Here is a 24,871-nt window from a genome sequence, read left to right as displayed (position 1 = left end):
AGAAATGGTTAAAAAAACAGGTTTCAGAGAAATGCAAGAAGATGAATACAAATTGATGCAGAGAAATAAGCAGAACAAGGAGTAACAACATTGTAAAGACTAACCAATTAAAAAGATGTAAGAATTCTTTTTAATTCAATAATCCAGATGGAGCATGTTTCTGTCCAAGAGGTAAAAGACTAAGGATGGTGAATATGACTTTTTTTTTTTTTGATTTGGTCACTGAGGTAATCTGCTTTCCTTGAGTAGGCATGTTTGCTACAAGAGGTTTGCTTTTCTTCCTTTTTTCAATAGGAAAGGGACTTAGAAGGAAGCGAAAATAGGTTTTTATTAGATGAAAAAAATTAAATTACACAATATTTCCTTCTACCACTTCTATCATTCTATATCTCTTTGGGAGGGGTGAGTTCCTTGTTATTACAGCCTGGGTGACAAATTGTTAGGGATGTTATAGAGATTATTTCTGTTTCAGACAGAGGTTGGACTAAATGACTTGTGAGACTCTTTCAATCTTTAAAGATTCATTACCTCTCGAAGAGCAATCTGGGCTGCATAGTACCAGGCTCGATTCACCAAGGAAGCCTCTTTCTGATCCGACAGAGGGAGGAAGCTCAATATATAAGACAGCATCTAGGGGAAAACAATAGTGGAAAGGAACAGATGTTTAAATCTGGGGATCTTTGGTGACAGAGGATATACAGAATTTTAATGGGAACAATTAAATATAATTAACTACAATGCTACATTACATAAGAAGTGTATTTGAAAATTATAAAACAAGGGTCTATGTGTTTTTTGTTTTTTGTTCCACTCAGAAGACCTGGTCAACTCCCATGATATGCAGGTATAAGGCAGAGGGAAGGATCAATGGCTGGCCACACAGTTCCAGCATCCCATACAATAAGAGTTATAAGTACATGCTGATGGATAGAGACACATTTCAATAACTCTGTGGCTCCAAAGTTGGAAACCACTGTTCTTTTTCTTCTCACAATCCGTTCCATGGGAAAAAGAAAATCTGGTATAGTATATAGGCCATGGGGGAGAAATAACTGAATATAATCTTGGAACTTTCTTCCTGAATTAATTGTAGATCTTATAACAGACTAGACATGACTCTACTGTTTACAAACATTTCCATCTCTCCCCTATCCTCAAAAACCCCTCACTTTATCTGTCCTCACTACTTTCCCAAATCTCTTCTTCCTTTTGTCGCTGAACTCAAAAGACTGTCTCTAGACAATGCCTCTCTCCCACTCTTTTTAATTCTCTTCTGACTTCTGACTTCATCATTTCACTGAAACTGCTTTCTCCAAAGTTACCAATGATCTTAGTCACCAAATCTAATGACTTTTATTCAATCCTCATTTTTCTTGATTTCTCTTCAACTGTTTAAAAAAATTTTCAATGGTATTTTATTTTTCCAAATACATGTAAAGATAGTTTTCAACATTCATTTTTAAAAGACTTTGTGTTTCAAATTTTTCTTCTTCCCTTATCTCCCCCCCATAAAGACAAGCAATATGACATAGGTTAAATATGTGCAATTCTTTTAAATATATTTCCATATTTGTCATGTTGTGCAAGAAAAATCAAACCAAGAGGGAGAAAAATCACAAGAAAGAAAAAAAAAAGGTGAAAATACTATGCTTTGATCCACATTCAATCTCCATAGTTCTATCTCTGGATGAGAATGGCATTTTCCTTCTAAATGTATTGGAATTCTCTGCAACTTTTACCATTGTCAATCACCTTTTTCTCCTTGATAGAGGAACCTTCTTCTAGGTTTCTGTGACACTACTCTCTCCAATTCTCAGTCTCCCTTGCTGGATCTTTATGTAGGTCATGCCCACTAACTGCAGGTGTTCTCAGGGGCCCCTCTTCTCTTTGCCCTCAGTAATATTTCACACTCTGATCTCATCAGTTCCCATACCTTCCATTGTCATCGCTATGCTAATTAATCTTAGATCGACTTATGCAGCCCTAACCTTCAGTCTTACATCTCCAAAAGCCTATTGCCACATCCTAGACCAGATGTCTTCTAGACATTTTCAATACAACGTATTCAAAATTGAACTCAATTTTTATCCCAAATCCTAACCCCAATACCCCATTTTCTCCTCTCTAAATCAGCTTCTGAAGAGTTACCAAATTGACATTCCTAATATGCTGATCTGGACATGTCAATCTCCAATTAAAAATAAAAACCTTCAGTGACTTTGTTGCCTCTAGCCTAAAATGTAAAATTTATAGTCTGACATTTAATACTTCCCAATCTATCTGCTGCTTACTTCCTATTACCCTCCTTCACATACTCCTCATTCCAATCAAACTGGCCTGCTAGCTTTTTTCCTTATGAAATATTTCCTCTCTAGCCTCCATGTGGGAGCCACAGATCCCTCCAATTGTTATTAATACTCTCTCAATCTTGAAATCACTTTGTTTTTACTTGACTATATTCATGTTGTTTCCCTAATTAGAATGAAATATTAAAATCAAGGGATTATTTCTTTTTTGTGTGTTGTGCTTTTGTATCCACCAGTAGCTGGCACAGTTCCTTGAACACAACAAGCCCTTAATATTTGTTGATTTGAATGCATTTGAAAGGACCAAGCATAGGGCTTTTGCCATGAAGATGGGAGGTGGAACAGAGGACAGTTGAGCCCGAGGAGGCAAAAAGCAGTAAAGCATATTTTTTAAGGTACAAAAGGGAGGAGGGGAAGGAAGTGCTTGAAATCTATGACCATGGACTAAATTAGTTGAGCAGAGCAGCCAAGGGCTATAAATTTTTTCTTCCATTCAACAGGAAAGGGCTATAAAAATGGTATTCCAATGGAAAGCTTGAAAGGGCTGGAATAACTTTTCTCATCTACAGAATAAGAATTGAACTAGGTGATCTTTAAGAATCTTTCCAAATTTAAATGTCCTTTTTTTTTTTTTCAAAGATCTATTTCCCTCCTCAAAGCTTTCCCTAGCTTTTCTCTAAATCTCTTACCACCTTACAAAGCATATTATAGAATCTGCTTGTCTTTTATGTCCTTTACTAAAATGTGGGTTCCTTGAGGACAGAGGCCTTGTCTTAGCTTCTTATCTCCATAGTTTCTTCAAACTGTGTTTTTTTAACCTAGTAAACATTTAATTTTTTTTTAAGCTGGATGGAAGATATGTTCCTATTCCCTTCCTTGCAGAGGTCAGGGATCATTGGTGTGGAACATTGTGTGTAACCTTTTCAGCATGCTTTTAAGTTTTGCTGATTTTTTCCCCCTTTTATTCTTTACTCTAAAGGATGACTCTCTGGGAGAAAGTAAAATGATATATGGGAAATATGGATGATATAAAACCATTTACCAGTAAAATTGTATTGTTTAAAACAAAACAAAAATCTGGGGTTATTATACCCTGGGGAAGAGAAGTTTTTAGGATGCTAGAAAAGGTTGGAGAGATAACCAACTGAATAAATTCTTTGGTCTCTGAAGGACTATTTTGAGAAGCTTGAGAAGCAACTGTTTTCTAATTTCTCTAAAGAAAGAAAAAATAGGAATGAGACTTAAATGTTATCATACAGGGATTAGGGTTAATCATAAAAAGATACTTCCAAAAATATGAGATAAGGGAGTGGACTCATATGGGAAACCATAGTACTGAAGGACATCTTGTTGAGGATGTTGTTATGAAGTGCATTTCTTCTCAATCGGGGATCAGACTGCTAAGATCTCTTCTAACTCTGAGATTCTAGCATTCTCCAATGACCTGGCAATGGTATGGGATGGGAAAATGGGATGTCCTGGGAATCCAAATGCTGAGAAGTCAGCTCAATTCTGACACTTGCTTAATTTAAAAATGAAGATGGAATTCCTCAGGTCTCTCCTGTTCCCCAGAAGAGGTCTCCATTTCTCTATTTTATCAGCAAATATCTCTTGAATAATATATCTTTTGAATGCCTACTCTGTGTAAAGCACTACACTAAGTTTGGGAAAGAGACGAAGAGATTTAAGACATATCCCAGTCTTTTTGGTTTGCAACTTAGTTGAGGAAGCAAGACAAGTATAAAAAATAATACAAGGTAATAAGCATGAAAACTCTTTTGAGTTTTAATTCTTCTCACATCCAAACACTGATACTATATCTCTCTCTATTCCTATTCTGTAACTCATATAACAATTGTCTAGACTTTTCTTTTACCTTATTAATTCTATCTGATATCTTATTTGTGTCCACCTTATTCCATTCACTTGAAAGCTTGAGGGCAGAATTTCTCATTTTTATATTCCTAGTACTTACTATGGTGCCTCACATGTAATAAATGCCTTTGTTGTTCAGTCATTTCAGCTGTATACAATTCTTTGTGACCCTATTTGGGATGGGTTTTTGGTTGGTTTTTTTGTTTTGTTTTTTGGCAAAAATACTAAAGCAGTTTGCCATTTCCTTCTCCAGCTCATTTTACAGATGAGGAAACTGAATGAAGTAACTTGTCTGGGATCATAGAGCCAGTAAGTGTCTGAGGCTGGATTTGAACTTAGGAAGATGTCTTTCTGACTCCATTTATCCCTTGTGCCATATAGATATCTCTAATTAATGTTTATTTGTTAAGCTGAATTCTTGAGGAAGGCCTCCTTTCTTGGTTCTTGTTACCTGTTTTTTCATAACCTCCTGGTTTCGCAGACTACCTTCTCCCTGATTTGTGTCACAGTAATTACCACAAGATTACTCTTTCTAGAGTATTTCCTTCATTGTATCACATTTTCCCTTCAAAACCTGCAATAGTTCCTTCTGCCTATAAAAAGTCCTAACTCAGAATGGCTTTTAATGTGGTCCGAGCATTCTCTAGCTGTGTCTCCCACTCTTGTTTCAAAGCCAACCTTTGACACCTGTCAGACAGATCTCCTCCCTATTGGGTCCCACAACTAAAGAATTTGAAGAGAAAAGAAAAGCCTTTTATTTAATAATAGCTGTCATTTATATAGTACCTTACCTACTCTCACTTTCATCTTTAGCACTAGACAATCTTTTCCCCATTTTACACATAACTGCATGTCATGTGTAAATATTTGCCTATGTTTATAGAGCTTGTAAATGTCAGAAGTGAGATTCAAATCCAGGGCTTCAAATCCCTAAGTCTAGCATTCCTTCTAGTAGGCCATTCTACCTCTCTTCCATAGTTTTCTCAATAACATCCTATCAGATGGCTTGGTGAACATGGAACCAAACCAAAAAAAAAAAAAAAAAAAAAGCGTCCCATGAGTATATTATGCTCGTGTTCATGCTGTTCCTCTTCCCTAGAATACCCTGTCCACACTTCTGAAATCAGCAAACATTTATGAAGCTCCTACTATATACCAGGCTAGTCTTTATTCTCTACCTCACAATATAATGGGGGAAAAACATGCAAACAACTTGGTGTTGGTATTCACTCATTTCAATCATATCTGATTCTTCATGACCACATTTCCTGGCAAAGATACTGGAGTGGTCTGTCATTTACTTCTTCAGCTCATTTTACAGATGAGCAAACAGAGGAAAACAGGGTAAAATGACTTGCTCAGGGTCACAGTATGAGTGAGAACAGATTTGAACTCTGGAAGATGAGTATTCCAGACTCCAAGCCCAATGCTGTATGCACCACCTAGCTACCCAACAACAAGATACAAACAAAATTTGAACAGAACAAAGTGGTAATAATTTCAGAGGGAAGGCATTAATATTAAGGGTTTGGGGGAAAGCTTGCAGAAGTGGAGTTTTACTGAGGATTTAAAGGAAGCTACAAGATAAAGATAAGAAGAAAAAACATTCTGGCCATGAGGGAAAACCAGTGAAAATACTCAAAAGTTGAAAATAGATGGCCTTGTGCAAAGAATAGAAGATACCAGTATCACTGTATTGTAGACTAGACTGAGTGCAGAGAGTTGCAATAAGAGTGGAAAGGAAGGAAAGGTTACAAAGAGCTTTAACAATAAAACAAAAGATTTTATATTTGACCTTCGAGGAAAAAGACAGCCAAGGAAGATTACTGAATGGGGGTGGGATGACTTAGCTTTTGGGAAGTGACTTTGGCCATTGAATGGACTAAGAAGTGTAGAGGAGATAAACAGCAGGCAGAGAGATCCAATAGGCCACAGTAACAGCCCAGGTGTGAGATGATGGGGGCCTGCACCACAGCTGTGACAGAACCAGAGATGAGAAGCCATTATAGATGAGAAAAATCACAAAAGTAAAACAGAAGGGATTTGGAGGCAGACTAGATATGGGGAGATAGAATGAGAAGTGGAGAATAACACCTGAGTTTCAAGACTCGGAGGATGTCAGGGCCACCACAGGTACAGGAAAAGTTAGGAAGTGGGGAAGATTTAGGGGGGGAAATACTGTGTTCAATTTGGGACCTGCTGAATTTAAAATGTCTACAAGGCATCCACTTTTCATTATCTTTTAAAATCTGCCCAAAGTCTCTGCTCAACTCTTTAATTATGCTGATACTAGTCCTCGTTCTGCTGCTCAGTAGCTTTATGGATCTAGGAAAGCTTGTGTGTGATATTTGTGTGTGTGTATTTTCCTAGGACTAATGACATCAAGGGGGTAATTTCTCGACTTGTGCCTGAATTGGATTTAAAAGAGGCAGAGTTGCCCAAAGTCATCAGCCTCATGCTCTCTTCTAGAGTCACTGAAATTCACTGGTAAGACAAAGGTCAAGATGACTGTCGATGGCTTGAAATGCAATGGGTGGCCTTGGCATCTTTGATGTTTGATCAAATGTTAAATGCTCCACAGATCCTGACACCTTCATGGCTATTGGAAGCAATTGTTTTTTTTTTTTTCCTGTCCATTCTTCCAGAGCAGATAAACTACTCCCCTAACTAACCAATGGATTTGGACACATTAGTTATCCTCAACCTGATTTGGCCAAACTGCCAAGATGGTTTACCAAGGTATGGTCACTGCACATGCTTCAGCTTCTTAGAACCTCGAGTGAGAGTTGAATGCCAGGTAGACACCAAAAGTGAATGAGTAGCTCTGAAAAGGGCCCAGCAAGCTTTCACACCAGAGGTGCTAGTTCTCCTTGAACTCTCTATATACATCTCTACACACACACACACACACACACACACACACACACACACACACACACACACTCAATTAACTCTATTTGCTTCAGTTTCTCATCTATAAAACATGGGAGAGAAGAAAATAGTGAATCACTCCAGTAATTCTCCCAAGGAAAACCCAAATAGGGTCCAGAAGAGTCAGACAGGACTGAACAACTAAACAACAACAAATGGGACTCATTTTCCTCCTCTGTAAAATAGGAAAGAAGGTTGCCACAATTCTTACAGTATTTTGCTTAAATACTTCCTTTTCTCTTATCACATTCTACTCTATTATAGTTACTGGTATGAATTTTGCTGCCTTCTCCTCTGGCCCATTAATTGGGAAGTTTCTTGTGGGTAAAGATTATGCTATTTTTCATCTCTGAATTTTTGTCACTTAGCACATAGCCTTCTTTGCATATAGTAAAATTCTCAAAAGAGCCTATGGCCTCACAGATGTGTTTTTTTCCTTTCAACAATGTAGGCTGCAACCCATTTATGTTGGTTGCTCTGGTCTATGTCTTCTCACAAGAATACAGGAAGCCTGTCCAATATGGCAAGTAGTAGAGCCCCCAGAGTGCCCATCAGTTCGTTATTCCTCCATTTTTTTTAAAACATGCATTTCTTTGATGATCATACTTCATTCCAGTTCTCTTCTGCAGTCCCTTATTTGTAATGCATTGGTTATAGCTTGCTCCTATCCATCTTCTGCCTCTCATTACCTCTGATACCCATTTTTAGTTTTTGGATCCATAACTTACAACTATACAAAGAGGGCAGGATAATAGTATTTAAAAGATGGGATTTTGTTTAGGAGATAAGTTTAAGATCATTGAGAAATGTAAAGTTACTCAATCTTTTGGCAAAAGGCAATCTTGAATACAGATAGATAATAAATTTTAGGAGTGATTTCTAAGGTTCTCTCCAGATCCAACAACTCAGCATTTAAACAGATCTAAGAATTCTAATATCTAATATTCCACATTTGTACATTCTTCCCAGTTCTAACATTTTGTGTTCTCAGGTCCTTTCCAATTATAATATGCTATGATCTATTATTTACTCTAATTCCTATGGATCTGTCACTTTTCTGAGTTTCAGCACATAGCAGATGATCTACAAATATTTGTTTACTTGAGCTAGCGATCATATTTAAGCCTGCCTCTTCTCTGGGCCTTTTTCAGGATCACAGAGTAGAAATATCCTTGCTGAGGACAAAGTCATGGATTATAACAGAAGGGGTCAGCTAGGTGGCATAATAAAGAGCTGTGGGCTTAAGAATCAGAAAGACATCTTCCCAAATTCAGATATGGTCTCAAATACTACTTTATGAGCCTGGGTGAGTCATTTTACTGTTTGCCTCAGTATCCTCATCTGTTAAGAGAGCTGGAGAAGGAAATAGCACACAACCTCAGTATTTCTGCCAAGGAAAACCCAAATGAAGAATTAGACTTGACTGAACAACACTTCAGAGGAAGGTGGGGCTACTGGAATGCTCTCCAGAATGTTTTAAAGCTTAAATATCACTCTCTTGCAGACAACTCCCAAACTATTTATCTAGTTCTAATATCTCCCCGGAACTCCAGTCTGGCATTTCTAACTACCAGCTGAAAATTTCCATCAGGATGCCCAGTGGGAACTTCAAACTCAGCATATACATGGCTCTACCTAATAGTTCTACCAACTTGTGGGGAAGTTACCTGACAAAGTAAGGAGCAGCTGTAAGTAGGCACAAAGGATTCCCTAAATCCCCCCAGTTTATTTTTCCTTTTCCTATAAAGAGATGATTGGTTTACCAAATACATTCTTTTCCTTTCCTAGGGCTGAGATCAGACACTCTTGATGAAGGTATAGTAGCCCAAGCTGCAGATAGCAAAAGCTGGGACAGAGCCTGGAAAACTGTGAAGGTCTTGGCAGAGATCTGAGGCAGTGAAAGATCAGCAGGATGGGATTGTATGAAGTGGAAACCGAACTGGACCAAAACTAAACTTGACTGAAGGCTACCTAAAACTGAACAGGAGGCAGTTCTAGCCCCTAGATCTAGATCTCCCATCAGAACTAAGTTCCAAATGAATAATCCGTTGCCTTCCTTCTTCCTCTCCACTCACCAAATGGGAAGAGGTGAGGAAATGGAAATAGCTAGGGCAAAGAAGCTTTTTTTTTTTTTATAGTTTTGATATAGTTTCATTATTTTTTTCCCTGCTCTAGTACAATATTTTTATAGTGACTTTAATCAATCCTTGAAGTCTTATGAAGCTGGAAGAGTGAAAGTAGATTTCCTAATGGCAGGAGGAGGGCCCTAGAGCAGAGCTATTTCTTTTTTGGGTAATATTAGAGCAGTCTACATCCGAGTCCTGGGTGCCGTAGGCTGTGGGAGCTATTCTGGGAAGCAGAGGGTATGAGAGGGTTGGGTAGTGGTGGCTGGATGAGAGTGTGTAGGTTGAGCACTCCCTGGTGAGCAGCAGGGTACTGCAGCTTGTGAGAAAGTTAACTGAGGTCATTGAAGAGCCTCGCTTAGTTTGGTGGCCGAATGGCAGCACCACCTCCTGGCTAACATAGGTACTCATCCCTTTGCAGGTTCCATGAAAGCCGGCCTTTTAGGAAGCTCTGAGAGCAAGGGCAAGGAGTGGGCTGTCATTGTTCTTACATCACCACCATTTACCCGGGCCACAACAGATTAAAATGTAACTGGGGAGTATTAACAGAAACAAATAAAAATGCGATAAATCCTAGAGAAGATTACATTTGAAAACTGAGCAAATATGTGATTTACAGGGATGCTTTTTACCGATTGATAGCTTCACCTTCCCCCCTTTTCTGAGTTCGATAGTCCTGACTCCAGCCCACATCAGCTATCCCTGATGAAAAACTAAAACAATCTTTCCCCTTCCACCTGCTCATACTCCTGACTCGCCAGCACTCCATACTGGCACACCCCTCCCCCAACCCTCAGACTTGAAGTTATAGTCCTCTTTGACTCTTTTCTCACTCTCTCACTCCAAGCTGACAAGGCTCAAGAATTCTGTTTTTTCAGCTTCACCCCAGGCTGCTAACATCATCAAAACTCTCCTTGAGTCCTCATTCCCTGTCTCTTTGCTTCATTTTCCCTTCACTCTAGGCAACCCTTCACATAACTCACAAAATAATCTTCCTAATGCACAATCCTGCTTGTGTTCTGTGTTACACACACACACACACACACACACACACACACACACACACACTCTTAAAAAAACAAAAAATGCAGACATTTAGCGGAGGTGTTTTTCTGGCTAAAATGATTTGCTAATTTCTATTTGCTCTTGCCCTGTCCTCTCTCAGGACATTTATGAAGGGCTTTCCTTTTGCCTGAAATACTGTATGTGTGTGTGTTCTTGTTGTCTCTGATTTAAAGTATCTCTTTACTCAGGATTTTTTTTTTTTTTTCAGTTCTTTGTCTAGATCTCTCCTTTGCCACTTTACTCATCCAAAAAGCATTATTATGTGCCTATTGTGTGCCAGGAACTATGCTATGCACAGGGACACAAATACAGAACAAAGACAGCCTCTGCTCTCAAGGAATTTACAGTCTAATGGGAGAAGACAATATATCAAAGGAAGTAGAAGATCTGATAGGGAAATGAGAAAAGGAAGTGGGGAAACAGGATAGAGAAGACCAAAAGCAATGTAGCAGCTACTTTATTTTGTACCAGAATTCATCTATGAGCCTGTCAAATTACCCCCAGCCAGTGGAAGGTCCTTGAGGGGAAAGGCTATGCCCTTTTTACATCTTTGGGTTTCCAGTGCCCAGTCTAGGATCTGGCCCGTTGTGCATGCTTTATAAACGTTTGTGACCTTTAACTGGATCCCAAAAATCCTTTTCTAAATCTTAACATCCCATTCCCGGTTTGCTTCCTGCCTCAGCATCGCTGCCAAGGCGGTCTGAAGCCTAGGGGGCAGCCTTCCTGGAGCCCAACAGTCACTAATCGGGCTCCCGATGACCGTGCATTTCTATTTCCGTACTTCGGACAGCTGTGGACAGAGGGCTGGCCTCCGAGCCAGGAGCTGGGTTCCAGTCACCGCTTTGACCTAGCCGGCTGTGACTGGCCAGGTCCATTCGTTCCTCCAAGTAAATTATTCCCCGAAGGCACAGCTCCCTGCAAACCGCCCTTTCCCGATTTTACAGGGAGACATGAGGCCTTCTCGAGATTCCTGGGGCACCGAATGCTCCATGAATCCCACAAAAAGCCTTTCCTTGAAAAGCGCCGTACAGAGTCGCTTCTAGCTCTGACCTCCACGTTCTGGGGACACAGGCTACTTCTCGGCAGCTAGGCGGTCCAGCGGGGGCAGTGTCCAGAGGACCCAAGTTCACGTCCTGCCTCGGACTTTTACTAGCTGCGTGACTCTGGGCCAGCCTCTCCCCCCTCCCCCGGTGGGCCTCAGTTTCCTCCTCTGTAAAGTGAGGACAATAATGGCGCCACCTCCCTTCCTGAGATCATTTTTACAGCAGCTCCAAAAAAGCGAGCGATGGCCAATCAGGTTTCTCTAGAACCCGGACCTCCGACTGCTGCCCACGCGAATCTGCCGGAGCTTTGGAAAATCATGGCGGGGGGGGGGGGGGTGAGGGGGTGGGTGGGTGGGGGAGGGGAAGAGAGGGGGAGAGAGAGGGTAGGTAAGGTTACCCAGAAACACCAGTTTGGCAGACCAGCGCGGTAGGGGATTCTGGGGATTTGAGATTCTTTATATAGGCTCCCTACCGCCCCCGCGGAATCCGGCCGGACCTGGGAACAAGGTTGGGGAGGGGTTACCTCCGTCCCGGTGAATGAAGCAACTGGAAGGGGCGGGAGGTGGGGGAGGGACAGGTGGTAGGGATCCTTTGGGGGGAAGGGGGCCTGTAGAGGGAGATATATGGTTTGGAGTTGGACGGGAAACGAGTAAAATGGGGCACAGAGCGGTGCAGTGACTTGTGGCGGGGGAAAAGCGCCGGTCTAGCCTGTGCCCGAGATGGGATTTGAACCCAGCTCTTCCGTCCTCCCACGCGGCGCTGCCTCCACCTTCCACGAGGGCCATTTCGGAGCGGGGGTGGGGTGTGGTGTGTGAAAGCAGATTGGGCTGGAGGCCGCTGAGGACCTGACCGTTAATATGAACACTAAAGCGTAGGCTGGACGTTTTCTGGGAGACCTCAGGCCCGGGGACGTGAGCTCTACTCTCACCTCAGGGGGAAGCGACTCGGCCATGGCCACTAGTCTTCCCCCAGCCCGGCCTCCGCCCGCCGCGCACGGGCTGCTGGATGTCGTAGTCCAGTCGAGGCTCCGGGCGGAGTCGTTGGGAGGAAGTGCACAGCGTACTTCCGTCGCCCGCCTTGATGTCATTGACACCCGACCCTTAACCCTCCCTCCCCCTTTCCCAACCCGGAGCGCTTTCTCTGCTGAGTTGGTGCTTCCTGGAGCCCTTCGCCGCCGTTCGTCTCCCTCTCCGCTCCGGAGCTGGTGGCTCGGTGACACCATGGCGGTAAGGACGAGACGGCGTACGAGAGGAGGGCGGGGACCGATATCCGGGGAAGAATCAAAAGGAATGCCGGTGTCGGAATGGTCGGACTCGCGGAGGGAGATCGGGATCTACCAAAGCCTGGGGCGGGGGGAACGGAACATACCAAGGGTCCGGGAGAGGGGGGATTGTGGGACGTGCCGAGGTGGGGAGCCTAGTGAAACGGGTTAAAGCGGGGCTGCGAGGGGAGCCAGGGGCCGAGCGGAACGTGCCGAAGTGAGGGCCCGGGGGAACAAGGGGCATTACGGAACGTACCAACGGGAGCCCAAGGGGAGCCAGAGCAGTGGGATGTGCCAAAGGAAGGGCCAAAGGGAACTCGGGGCGTGTGGTAGTACCAAGTGGAGGCCGAAAGGGAAGTGGCGGCGCCGCCAGATAACCAAGGGACGCAGAGAAGGGCGGGATCAGTGCGTCAGTAAGCGTTCACTAAGTGCCCGTTATGTGGTAGAGCGCTCGCCGCCCGGGATACAGAAAGAGGCTTGGGCCGCCGCTGGTCTCGGGGAGCTTGCACGGTGCAGAAAGCAACGTGCAGACAGGCTGCGTGCAGGATAAATCGGAGACGATGAATAATCCAAGGAATGCTGGGAAAGGTCCTTGCAGAAGGGGAGGTTTTAGGAGGTGGAGGCGGGAGGGAGATGCTCCAGGCTGCAGGGACTGCCAGGTAAGGTGCTTCCTGCAGAGAGATGGGGTCGGGGGTCAGGTCTGGCGGGAGGGGGCTAAATGTCAAAGCAGAGGATTTCATATTTGATTCTAGAAGTGATGGGAAGCCACTGCAGTTATTTATTAGGGAGGTGACATAATCAGGGCTTCACTTTAGGAAGATCAGATGGTTTGAATAGGCAAAAGTGGGCAGAGATTTGAGGCAAGGCCCGCCCCAGGGTGGAAGGAAAGGAGCCATATCTGTGAGCAGCTGGGAAAGTAAAGTTGAATGTGGGGGCTGAGTGTAGCGAGAACTGTGGATGTCCCCTGGGCTTTGAGGACCCCAAGCGTAAGAAGGCGGGGGAGGGCTCGGCAGGGAGATGCTCAGTTTGGCACATGCTGGTCTCCCGAGTGCTGACGGGGCACCCTGTCTGAGGTGTCCAGTAGTCAGCAGAGGCAGCTGAGAACCGCAGGCAGGAAGACGATCATTGCACCCACTGTTCAGATCTCAGGGGAACTGTCGGGAGCACCGCTAGCTGCTGAGGATAAAAATCAAAGACGATGCCCTGCTTTGGAGAGCACTGGGGTCAAATTATAGCAGGGGCGGGGGGAGGGGGGGGGGGAAGGGATGCCCGTGATAATGAGCTGTGCAAGGGCTCCGAGGTGGGAGACGGCGGGCACTGGAGCAGGCCTGTCTGCCAGAGCACAGGCCTCGGGAGAGTGTTGTGCCCTAAGCCTGCTGGAACCGGGTTGTAAGAGACTCCGAAAGCCCAAGAGCTAGACTCCAGCCCAGAGGGGAGGGGAGGAGTGACATGGTCAGCTTTAGGGGTATCCACCCAAGAGCTGGCTCTGCTGTGAGTGACTCTGGACCCTTCTTCCCTTTGGGGCCGGATTCCTCATTCACAGAGTAAGGGGAGACGGCCCTTCCAGCCCCCAGACTATGCCCTTATGTGCCTAGACAGACCCTGTGCTGGGGGGTGGTCAGGGCCTATCTCAGAGCGGGCGCTAGCACCAGCATCCACCAGGAGGGGTCCTGGGTTACATCAGGACCAAGACGAGCCGGTGCTTCCCAATGGATTTTTGGAGTGAATCAGACCAGATACTTTGAGGGAGGGGGAAGGCATGGAAGGGGCTGGGAGCTTGGTGGGGCGGGGCGGGGCCTGCTGAAGTATCTCCTAAGTCTTCAACTCTTGCTGACTTGCCTGTAGCCCAAAGGGAAGGTGGGCACGAAGGGAAAGAAGCAGATATTTGAAGAGAATAAGGAAACCCTGAGGTTCTACTTTCGGATCATCCTGGGTGCCACTGTGAGTGCTTCCTAGCCCATCTGCATGCTGAGGTCTCAGGGTTATAGAGGGATCTCCACCCTCTTCGGGAAGGGGCTTTTCCCCCTTGGAGCTTGGGGTTGTGGGTTGGGTGGGAACCATGTTTCTGCTGGAGCCCGAGTCCTGGGAGGGGATGAAGCTGGTCCTGTTGTGGCTGTTGGAGGCAGTAGGAGCCCCGTGGGGTCACTTGGAAGTTGGAAGACTCTAGTACAGAATCTGGAGAGCATTTCAGAGAAGTCGGGACTCAAAGCTGTGAGCAGCACCCCGAGAACTCATTCCGTAGATCCTGGGCTTCATTAGAACCCAGCTGGGGAAAACCAGGGCCATCTCAGCTAGAGCAGCCTGGGCCTCCAGACCACGCTCCCTCCCCAGCCTCAGGGCCCAAATTAGTGTGTCTTCACCAGGAGAGACTCTCAGAGACGGCCCCCTGCTTCCTGTGTGCCCCAGTTTAGCCCCCCCATTTTTATGCTTCCCAGTAGAGGGGAGGGAGACCACTGGTTTCTGCCGAGGCTGTCTGTCCGCCTAGGAAGGTTACCCAGCAAGGAGCAGGGTGGATGATGGAGGATCCTGCCCCTTGTCCTGATTTGCTGCCCTTGTCTCTGATTCCAGGCAATTTACAGCCTCGTGACGCTCGTCATCTTCTATTCTACAGCATCTTTTTGGGCCTGGGTAAGTTTCATGACACCTCCCTGGCAGAGGCCCCAAGCAAGACTGAATCCCCCGTCTCCCGAGGGGGCTAACCTGTGTGTAACCCACAGACAGCCCTCGTGTTCAGCTTGGTCGTGTATGGGGCCAGCTACCGCTCCATGAGCTCCATGGCCAAGGCGGCCTTCTCAGATGACGGCGCTCTGGCGGACAGTGGCATCGACCTCAACATGGAGCAGGGAATGGCAGAGTGAGTGTCCCCGGCCAGCCCAGGTGAGCGGGACCTGCTGCCGGCTCACTTTTTCCCGGGGCTGGGGGAAAGCCTGGGAGCAGCCCAGTGTGGACACCCATCCGCAGCTGCCCTCGAGGGGTTGGGCGGAGAGCTGGGCGCGACCTCCCTGGCCTCTGGCAGTCCTGCGTCCCCATGAGCACCCTCCATCCCCTCTGCTTCTGACCGTGTTCTTTCCCTCACAAGGCACCTGAAGGATGTGATCCTGTTAACAGCCATTGTCCAAGTGCTCAGCTGTTTCTCCCTCTATGTGTGGTACTTCTGGCTCTTGGTAAGTAGGATGCTGGGACGGAAAGGGACAGAAGTGCCTGATGCTGAGTGCTCCTCCAGGGTGGGGGCTCGGACCCCTTCTATAAAATCTAGAGACAAGCCTTTTGGTTCCTCTCTCCTGACCCCTGCACCTGTGCCCCAGCCCTAGCAGGCAGTCACTGGGCTTCTGCTCCAGAAGCTCCCAGGGGGACTGCTTTCTTGGACTGAGCTGAAATCTGGCTCCCTGCCCCAATTGTGCCTCATGGCTCAGTTCTGCCTTCTTGGTCAGTAACCCAGGGCATCCCATCTGCCTAAGTCCTTCCCTGCTTCATTTTCTCCCAGGCTCCTGGCCGGGCACTCTACCTCCTGTGGGTAAACATCTTGAGCCCCTGGCTCACAGCTGAGTCAGCCAACTCCATTGTTGAGCCCAATGAGAAGCGCCAGCGACGGCAGGAACGCCGACAAATGAAGCGGTTGTAGCCAGCACGGTGGCGGAGGGCCGGCCACAGCCACCGAACTGAGCAGGACTGAGCGAGGCTCTCCCGGGTTGGGCAGGCCCTACCTATCCACCACCTGGGTCCTGCCCCATGACTTCCAGAGAGAGACTGCGGAACCTGGACGTCTGGACAAACTGGGTCAGGGTGGGCAGGGGAAGGGGGCTGGCTTGTTATAATAAAAAGCCAAAGCTGGGAGCTGCACGGATCTGTGTTGACGCTGGGAGGCACCTGCCAGAGCCCACCCGTCAGCCAAGACTGAGTGATCAGCAGGGCCAGAGGCTGATGCCCCAGGCTCCCTTGTCCTTCCCCAGAAGCTCAAATGCCCTCCAGCAGGAATGAGCACAGCTGATTGGTTAAGGAATACCTTTATTCTCCTAGGCTAGGAATGGCTCTCTCACAACCACACACAGACACACACACACACACACAACACACAGACTTACAAGTAATACTGTTCAGGCCCCGGGCCCCCAGACTCTCCACCTCTTCTCCCTCACTGCCCCCTCCACCCCCCTGGAGTTGAAGCCATGCTCTGGGAGGCTCCTGGAGGGGGAGGTAGTAGGCACTGCCCCCTCTCACACCTCCAGGCCAGGCCCTTTGCTCAGTCCCAATGCCTGCACCAGGTCATCACCAAGGCCGCCCTTCAGAGTCCTTCTCACTGCAGGGAGGAAACAGCATTGGTTGGTCGTGGGGGTAATGGTTGGCTGGGGGGGTAAGGGTCCTGCAGGCCCAAAGGGAGTGGGAACAAGGGTAGTGCATTGTGAAAAGGACTGGAAGCTGGGGAACGCTGTCCCTTCCCTTTGAGGGTATCTGTTGGCTTTTTTGTAAAGTGAGCAGTTGGTCTACCATACTCTGGCGTTCTTAGTCGGGGCTGTTACTTACAGGACTTCCTGTTGCCCCGAGAGCGCTTTCGCTCCCGGGCAGCCAGGGCCCGAGGGCTGCTCCGGGTCACGGACTGCACCAGTCTGTCCATGATCTCATCTGAGGCGTCAGGGGGAGAGCTGGAGCCTGGGAGCTCCTCTGGGGGGGCCGCCGGGGCCGCTGCTGAGGAACTGTTGGGGGCCAGGCCTGGGGAGACGGCAGAGGGTTAGGAAAGGGAGGGGGAGAAGCAAGGTCTGAAAGTCCCGGCTCCCACCCCTTACCTCGGCTCCTTCGACTGTGGGTGGGGGCTTCGGACCCGCTGGTCAGCAGGCTCCGCATGGTGACGTCGGTGTCCTTGTCCCCCTGACCCGGCCCGCTGCCCACCGCCACCGGCACAGGCAGCAGCCCTGAGGTCTCGGCCACCGAAGAGAATTTCTCTGTCTGGACAGGAGAGGGGCAGGGTCAGCGCTGTCTGGGCCCGGCCGGCACCGGGGCGGGGCTGGGAGGGCCTCGGGAAGGCTCACCTCGGTGATCATGCGCCCCCTGGTCTTGTTGCGCTCGCGGTAGGTGGCCCGCTTCCGCTGCTGTTGGAGGACTCGCTCCCGGCACGTGCGGTACTCCAGGGCGAACTCGTGAAGCGTCTGGCAGAAGGGCATCACGCGCACCTCCCGGGCCGCTTCTGCCGGGTACCCCAAGTAGAGCAGGAAGGCGCGGAACCTGGGGGAGGGCGGGCCGTGAGGCGGGGCCCCGCCCCCACCCACCGGCCCGGGCCCCGCCCCCACGCCGCCTCCGGCCCGCCCCACCTGTTGCACGTGCGCCGGTGCACCACTTTGAGCATGGCGATGCGCCGGGCACACTGGCTTAGAAAGTGGGTGAGGCGGGCGCGCAGGGCCGGCGTCAGGTCGTGCTTGCTCAGGCTCCTCAGGTGCTCCTCGGCCGCCCGGCTCCGCCGCTCCAGCTGCTCCAGGTTCTCGGCCAGGACCTCAAAGTCCACCTGCAAGCAGGGAGGTGTCCCAGGCCAGCCCGGGGCTCCCCCGCCCCTCCCCCCGCCCCCGGGAGTCCCCCGGCTGACCTTGGCGCACCGAGTGAGGGCGGGGATCTCCGAGTAGAGGTCGGAGGACTCGGGCTGGCTCTGGAGCACCAGGGTGCAGAGATGATAGAGCAGGGACTGCCTGCGCACCGTGTCCTTCACCTCGGACACCTTCTCCAGGTAACTCAGCTCAAATCCGCTGCTCTGCAAGGGTCACCGGCTCAGCCGCCGCGCTCCGCGCCCTCCCCTCCCCACGGGCACCCCGCCCCTTGCCAGGCCCTCACCTGGGAGTTGTTGAGGAAATTGCCCACCGCCAGGAGGGTTGCCAGGATGCAGCGGAACGTGGGGTTCTGGACCAGCTGTTCCATCCCCTGCTTCAGGTCAAACAGCGGCTCTGCAATCTCCTGCGGGGTGGGAGAGGGAATCCCCGTTACTCCGCCCGTACTTTCTGATCCTGAGGTACAGGGGAAGCTTCTGCCCCAGCTTGCAAACAACATTATTTAAAAAGATACTGTTACTGATAACTTTCTGCAAAGAATTGATCCTGTTACCATTTCTTTGTTTACTCTTGCCTCAAAACACCAATAGGAGGCTCCCTGAGGTAGCTCCTCCCAACCGGCCCGCTTCCTCCAGCAGGTTCAGTCATACCCGTTCCATGGTCTCATAATCCAGCTTAAAGGCCCACAGCTGGAGCCGGGCCGCCAAGCCGCCAATGGAGGCAAGGGTCAACAGGAAGCTCTCGGCTGGGCCCAGGGGGATGTCCGGGTTGGCTGCCTGCGCCTCCTGGATCTTCTGCCGTTCTTCCTCCGTAGGCACCATTGTCAGCAATTTCTGTGGATACACGGCAGCCCCCAGCTCGTCTGTGCCCTCGGGTGCCCCTCCCTGCAGCTGGAGGGTTCCAGGAAGCTCCCAGGGGGCCGCCAAGTCCCTCTGGGGAGGGGGCTGCCGTTCCTTTTTGAGTGGGGGGAACTGTAGGCTTCTACTGTGTGATTCCATGACTAATTCTCCATATGGTTTCAGACGTTCTGTATTGAAAACGTATGAAGTGCAAATGTTCCCCAGGGTGGTGAGGGGAAGGTGTGAGAAGATCACCTCGCTATTCCCCTGTGGTTCTGGGACCGTAGGAACCTGGAAACCCCCCAGGGGGGCTGATTAATGTGTCAGCTTCTGGACTTCCTCCGCCTCGTTGAGTGGGACAACTTAAGGGACAGTACAGAAAGCTAGAGATGGTCACAGACCGCTGGAGCAAAAGGGGCATTAGGACACTGGTCTAAATCACCCCACCCTCCCATTTTATAGATGAAGAAACTGAGGAGAGGTGAGAAACCAAAGGCAGCCAGTTAGTGTTGGCCAGAAATGTGCACTGGCCACACAAGAGCCGATTAAAGGGTTCTGGCATGGGATCCTTGGGCTTGCCATAAACACCCGTCCTAACCAGAGGGGTCTGAATGGGTCCTGAGCTCTCAAGTCCAGCCCTTTCTCTAAGCCTCCTCAGTTTCCCTGCTTGTAAACGGAAAGGTGTGGACAGAATGACCTCTCCTCCACGTTTTCTAAAACTACTACTATTCCTTGCACTCCCTGCCTCCCGGGTTTGTGGTTAGAAACACATTTTGTAACCCTTAAATGCAGCACAAATGTGTGGTCGGGTTGAACTCTACTAGGGAAAAGCCAGGTGGATGAAGAATATCCGATGGCCAGACTGTGCTAGAGAAAGAAATGGACGGCCCAGAGAGCCAGTCCTTGGGTACGGATGCTTGAGAAACCGAGCTTGGAGTAGAACAGGGAGAAGTCCGGGGGCTGAAATGTGTGGTTCTTTTTTTAACCATAGGCTGCTGTAGGACTATAAGATAAGAAGAGCCTCGCCTCCAAAGAATTAAAGAGGCACATCCCCCCAAGAGGCGATGGAAAGGTCCGTGGTTGGTCTGAGTAGGGACCCACATCCAAGCACTTTGGGATGGCACAGGAAAGGGAGACACTTGAGACCAGAGGGAAGGAGGAGGCAGACTAAGTCCCCAGGATAAGTGATAGACAGTTATTTGTGCCCTGGCTATCCTGGGGACGCTGGAAGATCTGGAGGAACGTCCCTGGTATGTTAAAGCGGATCCCAGGTAGAGAGGGACGCAGGTAAGAGCCACACGGAATGAGAAGCCATCGGTGGGCTGCGATCCAGTCAGTGATGGTAGTATCCGTATGGGAGGGAAGGCTGAACCCTTTCAGAACATTTATCAATGTATCATTTGATCCTCACAGTAGCCCTGTACGGTACATTAAAGAAGGGGCAGACGGGCCCAGAGAGCAAGTGTCTGAGACTGGATTTGACCTCAGGAAGTCTCCAGCCCAGCCTGCTGTCCCCTCCTGGAGATAACAGACTTAGTTGGACAATGAGAGAATTCTATTTGAAAAGAAAACTACTGACTCTTTGTGAACCAAAGTCACGTTACCTATCACAGGAGTCACTGAGATGTGCAAGAGTTCAAACATCCCTTAGCCTGTCAATAGTCCGTTGTCCTGCCTGGTGGAGACTTACCCAGAACTCAGTCTCTCTCTCTCTGCCTCAGGGGAATGACTCAGAAAGGAGCCGGGGAGGCTGGGAGCAAGTCCCGGGAGGAAGTGACTGTGCAGGAGCATCAGGGTGTCTGGGGGGGGAGGGTAAAAGCAAGGGCTGTGTCCCCTGCCCCAGGAGCTCTCAGCAGGGGGAGGAAGCTCTGTGAGGAAGGGGCCCCTGGAGGCCCCGGGGAAGTAGGTGCATCTGCCCTGAGGCTACAAGGGAGCTGCCTGATCCAGGTATCTATCACTCAGCAGTGATGGATGGTGATACAGACACAGGAAGGAAGATAAAGCTAGCCAAGATGCCCTGGAACAAAAAAGGAGAGGAGGGGGGCTACGGAGGGAGCCTGGGGGTAACAGTGTGGCCCCACGTCTGTCTAAAAATGTGACCCCAGGAAGGGGGGAGTCTCCGCCCTACGGGGTTCCTCTATCCCAGAAGTCAGGAGGAGATAATCGGGCGGCACAAAAATGAAGTGTTTCCGTTCAGAGAGTGGCTTTCCCAGCCCTTGCACAGACGGGAGGGCTCAGGGGGGTGTGCATGGAGCCTGCGGCTCCACGGGGCCCACCCCAGCCGAGGTCCGCCACTCCTGACTCCGGGGTTCCTCCCAGACCTGAGAAATTCCTTCAGGAGCCATTTTTAGGGGGCTCTGAGTTCGGCGGATCCCACCCTGAATCGGTGTTAGTCCTGGGGCTGTGTTTCTAATCCAAGTTTCTCGGCTGACTTGAGAGGAGAGGGGGCTCTGGGGGACACGTCAGGAGCCGAGGCCGGACGGAGGGGCGCCTCTGCCCTTCCCAGCCCCCCAGCTCACCTCGATGCCGTCCTTGCTGACAGCAAACTCGTCGAAGCCCAGCAGGGCGGCCTTGATGACGTGCACGGGGGGCAGCGCCGTCAGGCCGATGTTGATGGCGTTGCTGCGCTTGGGGTCCAGCACCGTGGTCATCGTCCTCCGGCCCTCGGCAGCTTTCTGTAAGGGTTGCCCAGGGCGGGGTGGGAGCCGGCCCAGGGCCGCCTCCCCGAGGGCTGGAGCTTCAGGGGGCCCGGGAAGCCCGAGGGCCCAGAGACAGAGCCGTGCCGGGGAAGGCAAGCTGGCCTTGTGCCCAAAGGCCCGGCTCTGCCGGACTCTGTGACCCACGTCGGGCCACTTCCCGGCCTGACCGAGGGGTGGCCACCCTGGCTCTGCCCAGGCCTGGTGAGGCTACGTCATCCCCAGGCCGTGCAAAGCCATCAAGGCAAAAACTCGGGCTCCATGACCGCCGCGGTCGCCTTGGCAGGGCCGGGCCTAAGTGCAGCCCTCGGGCCCCTGCTCTGGACACTGCGACCTCGGCCCCTCCCCTGCTCTGGACACTGCGACCTCGGCCCCTCTGGTCCCCGGCCCTGGTGAGTGACCGGCCCGAGGGGGGCTGAGCCTCCCACCCCCGTCCCAGGCCCGTGACGGCCGGCCCCACGTGGGGGGCTCGGGAGGTACCTTGTTGGACATCACGTCCTTGGCTCTTGTCTCAAACAGGTGCTCCAGCTTTGCCGTGTCCACAGTCACAGGCTCCAGGGAGGCCCATAAGGTGGGGCTGGGGCCAAACCGGCCCGTCCCTTTGACCCCCTTTCCGGGCTTCAGCTCCCGCCAAAACAGCTTCACCGTCTTCCTCTTGGGAGGGGCGGGGCCGTCGATGGTGGAAGGCCCTGGGGGAGGGGGGGGTAGCCCGGGGGGTGGAGGAGGCGGGGGCGCCCCCCCCAGGAGTGGGGGCGGGGGCGGAGGGGGGGGAGGGCATCCTGGGGGCAAAGGGGGTGGCGGTGGAGGGTTCCCAGGGAGGGGCGGCGGGGCTGGGACATCTCCTCCAGCCCCGGGGGCCTCGGGGGCCAACAAGTCCTGGTCTTCATCCTCCCCCAGGTCGGAGAAATCCAAGTCTCCGATGCGGAGGGAAGGTTGGGGGCTGAGCGGCTCCGTGGGGACCTTAGCCTCTGCTGCCAGGACCTCCGACTCCAGGCCTCGCTGGGCCAGGCTCAGGGACCGGGGCAGGGGGCTTCTCGGGCTGCTGGGGGTGCGGGGCGGGGGCTCTGGCTCTGGGGTGCTCCACAGCTCTCGGGGGTCTGGGAAGAGAGAAGGTCATTCCCACGGTCACTCACTCCCCAAGTCAAAGGTCAACACGACCACCTCCTCCTGCGAAGTGCATTCAGAGCACTATAGTTTGGAGAAATGACCTCCCACCCCCTCCTCACCCAGGGGCCATCAGTGACCTCCCACCCCCTCCTCACCCGGGGGCCACCATGACCTCCCACCCCCTCCTCACCCGGGGGCCACCATGACCTCCCACCCCCTCCTCACCCGGGGGCCAGCAGTGACCTCCCACCCCCTCCTCACCCGGGGGCCACCATGACCTCCCACCCCCTCCTCACCCGGGGGCCACCATGACCTCCCACCCCCTCCTCACCCGGGGGCCACCATGACCTCCCACCCCCTCCTCACCCGGGGGCCAGCAGTGACCTCCCACCGCCCCCTCCTCACCTGGGTGTCCATCAGACTCGTCCGGCACGGCCCCGGCCAGGGCCTCAGCCCGACCCTGGGCCAGGGCAGCCTGCTTCTCGGTCTCGGCTGCCGCCACGTTCTCCAGGAAACGGGCTCTGCAGGAGAGCTCCCATTGGTGCCCAGTCCTGGGCCCCTCTGCAGCCTGCCTTCCTCAGGCTACGGGGCTCGGGCCCACCCCGCCGGCCAGTAGCAAGCCCACTTAGCTTCCCGGACGGAGGCCGGCCTCGGGGGCAGGGCCCTCCCCAGCCCACGCAGCCCCTCCGTCCCCGCACAGCCCACGCAAACGCAGCCCATGCGTTGAGCGGAGAGCGCGGACCTGGCTCGCAGGGCCTGGGACTGAATCCCTGCCACTCACTCACTAACCGATGCTCAGGAGTCACTTAGCCCCGGGTCTCCCTGCTCTTATCTGTAAGGTGAAGAACCGAACCAGCAAGTCTCCACGTCTCCCTGCCGCTTTCAGACCTTACATGGAAAGCCCCTTTCGCTCTTCTCAAGGACTCAGGACCACCACGGTCCCCCTGCTCCCAATCACTGACTCCTGGACAGAGGGACCACGGGACAGCACTTGTCGGGATCTTTGTGATGCTGTTTAAAGCATTTTTGTACTTTCTTGTGAAATGGTTTTATTCTTTGTTCGAGACCTGCGCCTCTTATTTGGGCCTGAGGGGGGGGGGGGCTTGGCAGTGTGAAGCCCCCTAGCCTTCTGAGGTAAGCCCTCCTTAGTCCCCTCCACCAGCCTTATCCCACCATGGCAGGGCCCCGAAGGCCGCTGCTCACGGCCCTCTCCGGCATCCTCCCGAGTCTGGCCTCCCTCATCCCTGCGTCTCTTCCCTCTCCGGAATCCCCCAGATCTGTCAGCCCTTCAGCTGGAGCTGGGCAGGGCATCGGGGCCTGAAGCTCTTCCCCATCCCCTTCTTCCGCTCTCGCTATCAGGCTAGGTCTGTTCAGGGTGATCGCTGCCTCCAACTCAAAGGGTCTACTAAGGTCCCAAGGTCTTTCTCAGCTGGCTGGGGGACCCTGTTCTGTCTGCTGGGAGCTTTCCCGGGCCCGTTGTTGGAAGTGAGGGCAGGAACCAGACGTGGAACTGAGGGGGAGAAAGGGCTGCTCCTGCCCACAAGGAAGCGGTTCTGAAGCAGTGAGCACAAAGTCCTGAGCAGGGCCAGGCCAGGCCGGCCCCACTCCGTACTTACTCCAACCTGCTCAGCACGGGTGGGACCCTCGGGACCCCCGGCATGGCAGGGCTCTCAGGGGCCCTAGGGGAAGAGAGTCGTTCACCCCACAGCCCGCCCCCGAGGCCCCCTTTCACCAGCCCCTTCCCAGCTAGCTAAGTCTCTCTCAGGTACACACCGACCCCCGGAAGCTCTCATCCCCGTGAGCCTCGCCCAGCTCTTCAAGCACCTCCCCCGCTGCATCCCCAGCTCCCAGGAGAGGAGGAGGGAGGGGAAAGGAGCGACGAGATCGGGAGGATGGGGAATAGCTGGGGGGAGATGCTGAAATCTGGGGGTGCGGGGAAATCACAGGAGAGAAGGGGGAAGGAGAGAAAATGGAGGGCAAAGAGGGAGAGTAGAGCAGGAGACACACGGTCCAAGGGAGGCCAGAGGTCCTGCTCACTTGAGTCACTTACCAAAGAGGAACAGTTTGATGGAGTCTGGAAAAAGAGAGAAAAGTTGG

General features: G+C 51.1%; 2 protein-coding genes and 1 long non-coding RNA gene across 6 annotated transcripts in view; 2 read left to right on the top strand and 1 right to left on the bottom strand.

Annotated features, from left to right (window-relative positions):
• Window positions 1-6,250: 6,250 nt before the first annotated feature.
• Window positions 6,251-9,816, top strand: LOC127547922 (uncharacterized). Its single transcript, XR_007950292.1, has 5 exons — window positions 6,251-6,668; window positions 6,827-6,920; window positions 8,617-8,800; window positions 8,901-9,200; window positions 9,657-9,816. It is a non-coding gene; the product is annotated as an uncharacterized LOC127547922 (long non-coding RNA).
• A 1,911-nt stretch (window positions 9,817-11,727) lies between these two features.
• TMEM208 (transmembrane protein 208) lies at window positions 11,728-16,444 on the top strand. Of its 3 annotated transcripts, none has more exons than XM_051975036.1 (6): window positions 11,728-12,569; window positions 14,450-14,545; window positions 15,173-15,232; window positions 15,322-15,458; window positions 15,684-15,768; window positions 16,089-16,444. In XM_051975036.1, exons 1-6 carry the CDS (start codon window positions 12,294-12,296, stop codon window positions 16,224-16,226), a joined length of 792 nt encoding a protein of 263 aa, XP_051830996.1. In that variant the 5' UTR covers window positions 11,728-12,293; the 3' UTR covers window positions 16,227-16,444. The 3 variants fall into 3 exon arrangements, with proteins under 3 accessions (XP_051830996.1, XP_051830997.1, XP_051830998.1); XM_051975038.1 differs by lacking the exon at window positions 11,728-12,569 and adding an exon at window positions 12,800-13,263; XM_051975037.1 differs by lacking the exon at window positions 14,450-14,545 and having other exon boundaries at window positions 12,110-12,569.
• Window positions 16,445-16,592: 148 nt separating this feature from the next.
• FHOD1 (formin homology 2 domain containing 1) overlaps window positions 16,593-24,871 on the bottom strand; it is a 37,811-nt gene continuing 29,532 nt past the window's right edge. Inside the window, exons 12-24 of one of the 2 annotated variants that reach the window (XM_051975026.1) lie at window positions 24,825-24,848; window positions 24,391-24,453; window positions 23,180-23,295; window positions 22,148-22,764; window positions 21,491-21,646; window positions 18,783-18,965; window positions 18,419-18,538; window positions 18,177-18,338; window positions 17,908-18,098; window positions 17,629-17,821; window positions 17,386-17,545; window positions 17,126-17,311; window positions 16,593-16,901 (exon numbers count right to left, since the gene is read on the bottom strand). In XM_051975026.1, coding sequence (XP_051830986.1) covers window positions 16,819-16,901; window positions 17,126-17,311; window positions 17,386-17,545; window positions 17,629-17,821; window positions 17,908-18,098; window positions 18,177-18,338; window positions 18,419-18,538; window positions 18,783-18,965; window positions 21,491-21,646; window positions 22,148-22,764; window positions 23,180-23,295; window positions 24,391-24,453; window positions 24,825-24,848 — 2,254 coding nt within the window. In that variant the 3' untranslated portion in view covers window positions 16,593-16,818. The remainder of the gene's footprint in view (window positions 16,902-17,125; window positions 17,312-17,385; window positions 17,546-17,628; window positions 17,822-17,907; window positions 18,099-18,176; window positions 18,339-18,418; window positions 18,539-18,782; window positions 18,966-21,490; window positions 21,647-22,147; window positions 22,765-23,179; window positions 23,296-24,390; window positions 24,454-24,824; window positions 24,849-24,871) is intronic. The other variant, XM_051975027.1, reaches the window with a different exon arrangement.

The sequence above is a fragment of the Antechinus flavipes genome, chromosome 2, assembly GCF_016432865.1.
Source record: "Antechinus flavipes isolate AdamAnt ecotype Samford, QLD, Australia chromosome 2, AdamAnt_v2, whole genome shotgun sequence".
In the NCBI taxonomy this organism is placed as follows: Eukaryota; Metazoa; Chordata; class Mammalia; order Dasyuromorphia; family Dasyuridae; genus Antechinus; species Antechinus flavipes.
This window is presented reverse-complemented; position numbering and strand designations above follow the sequence as displayed.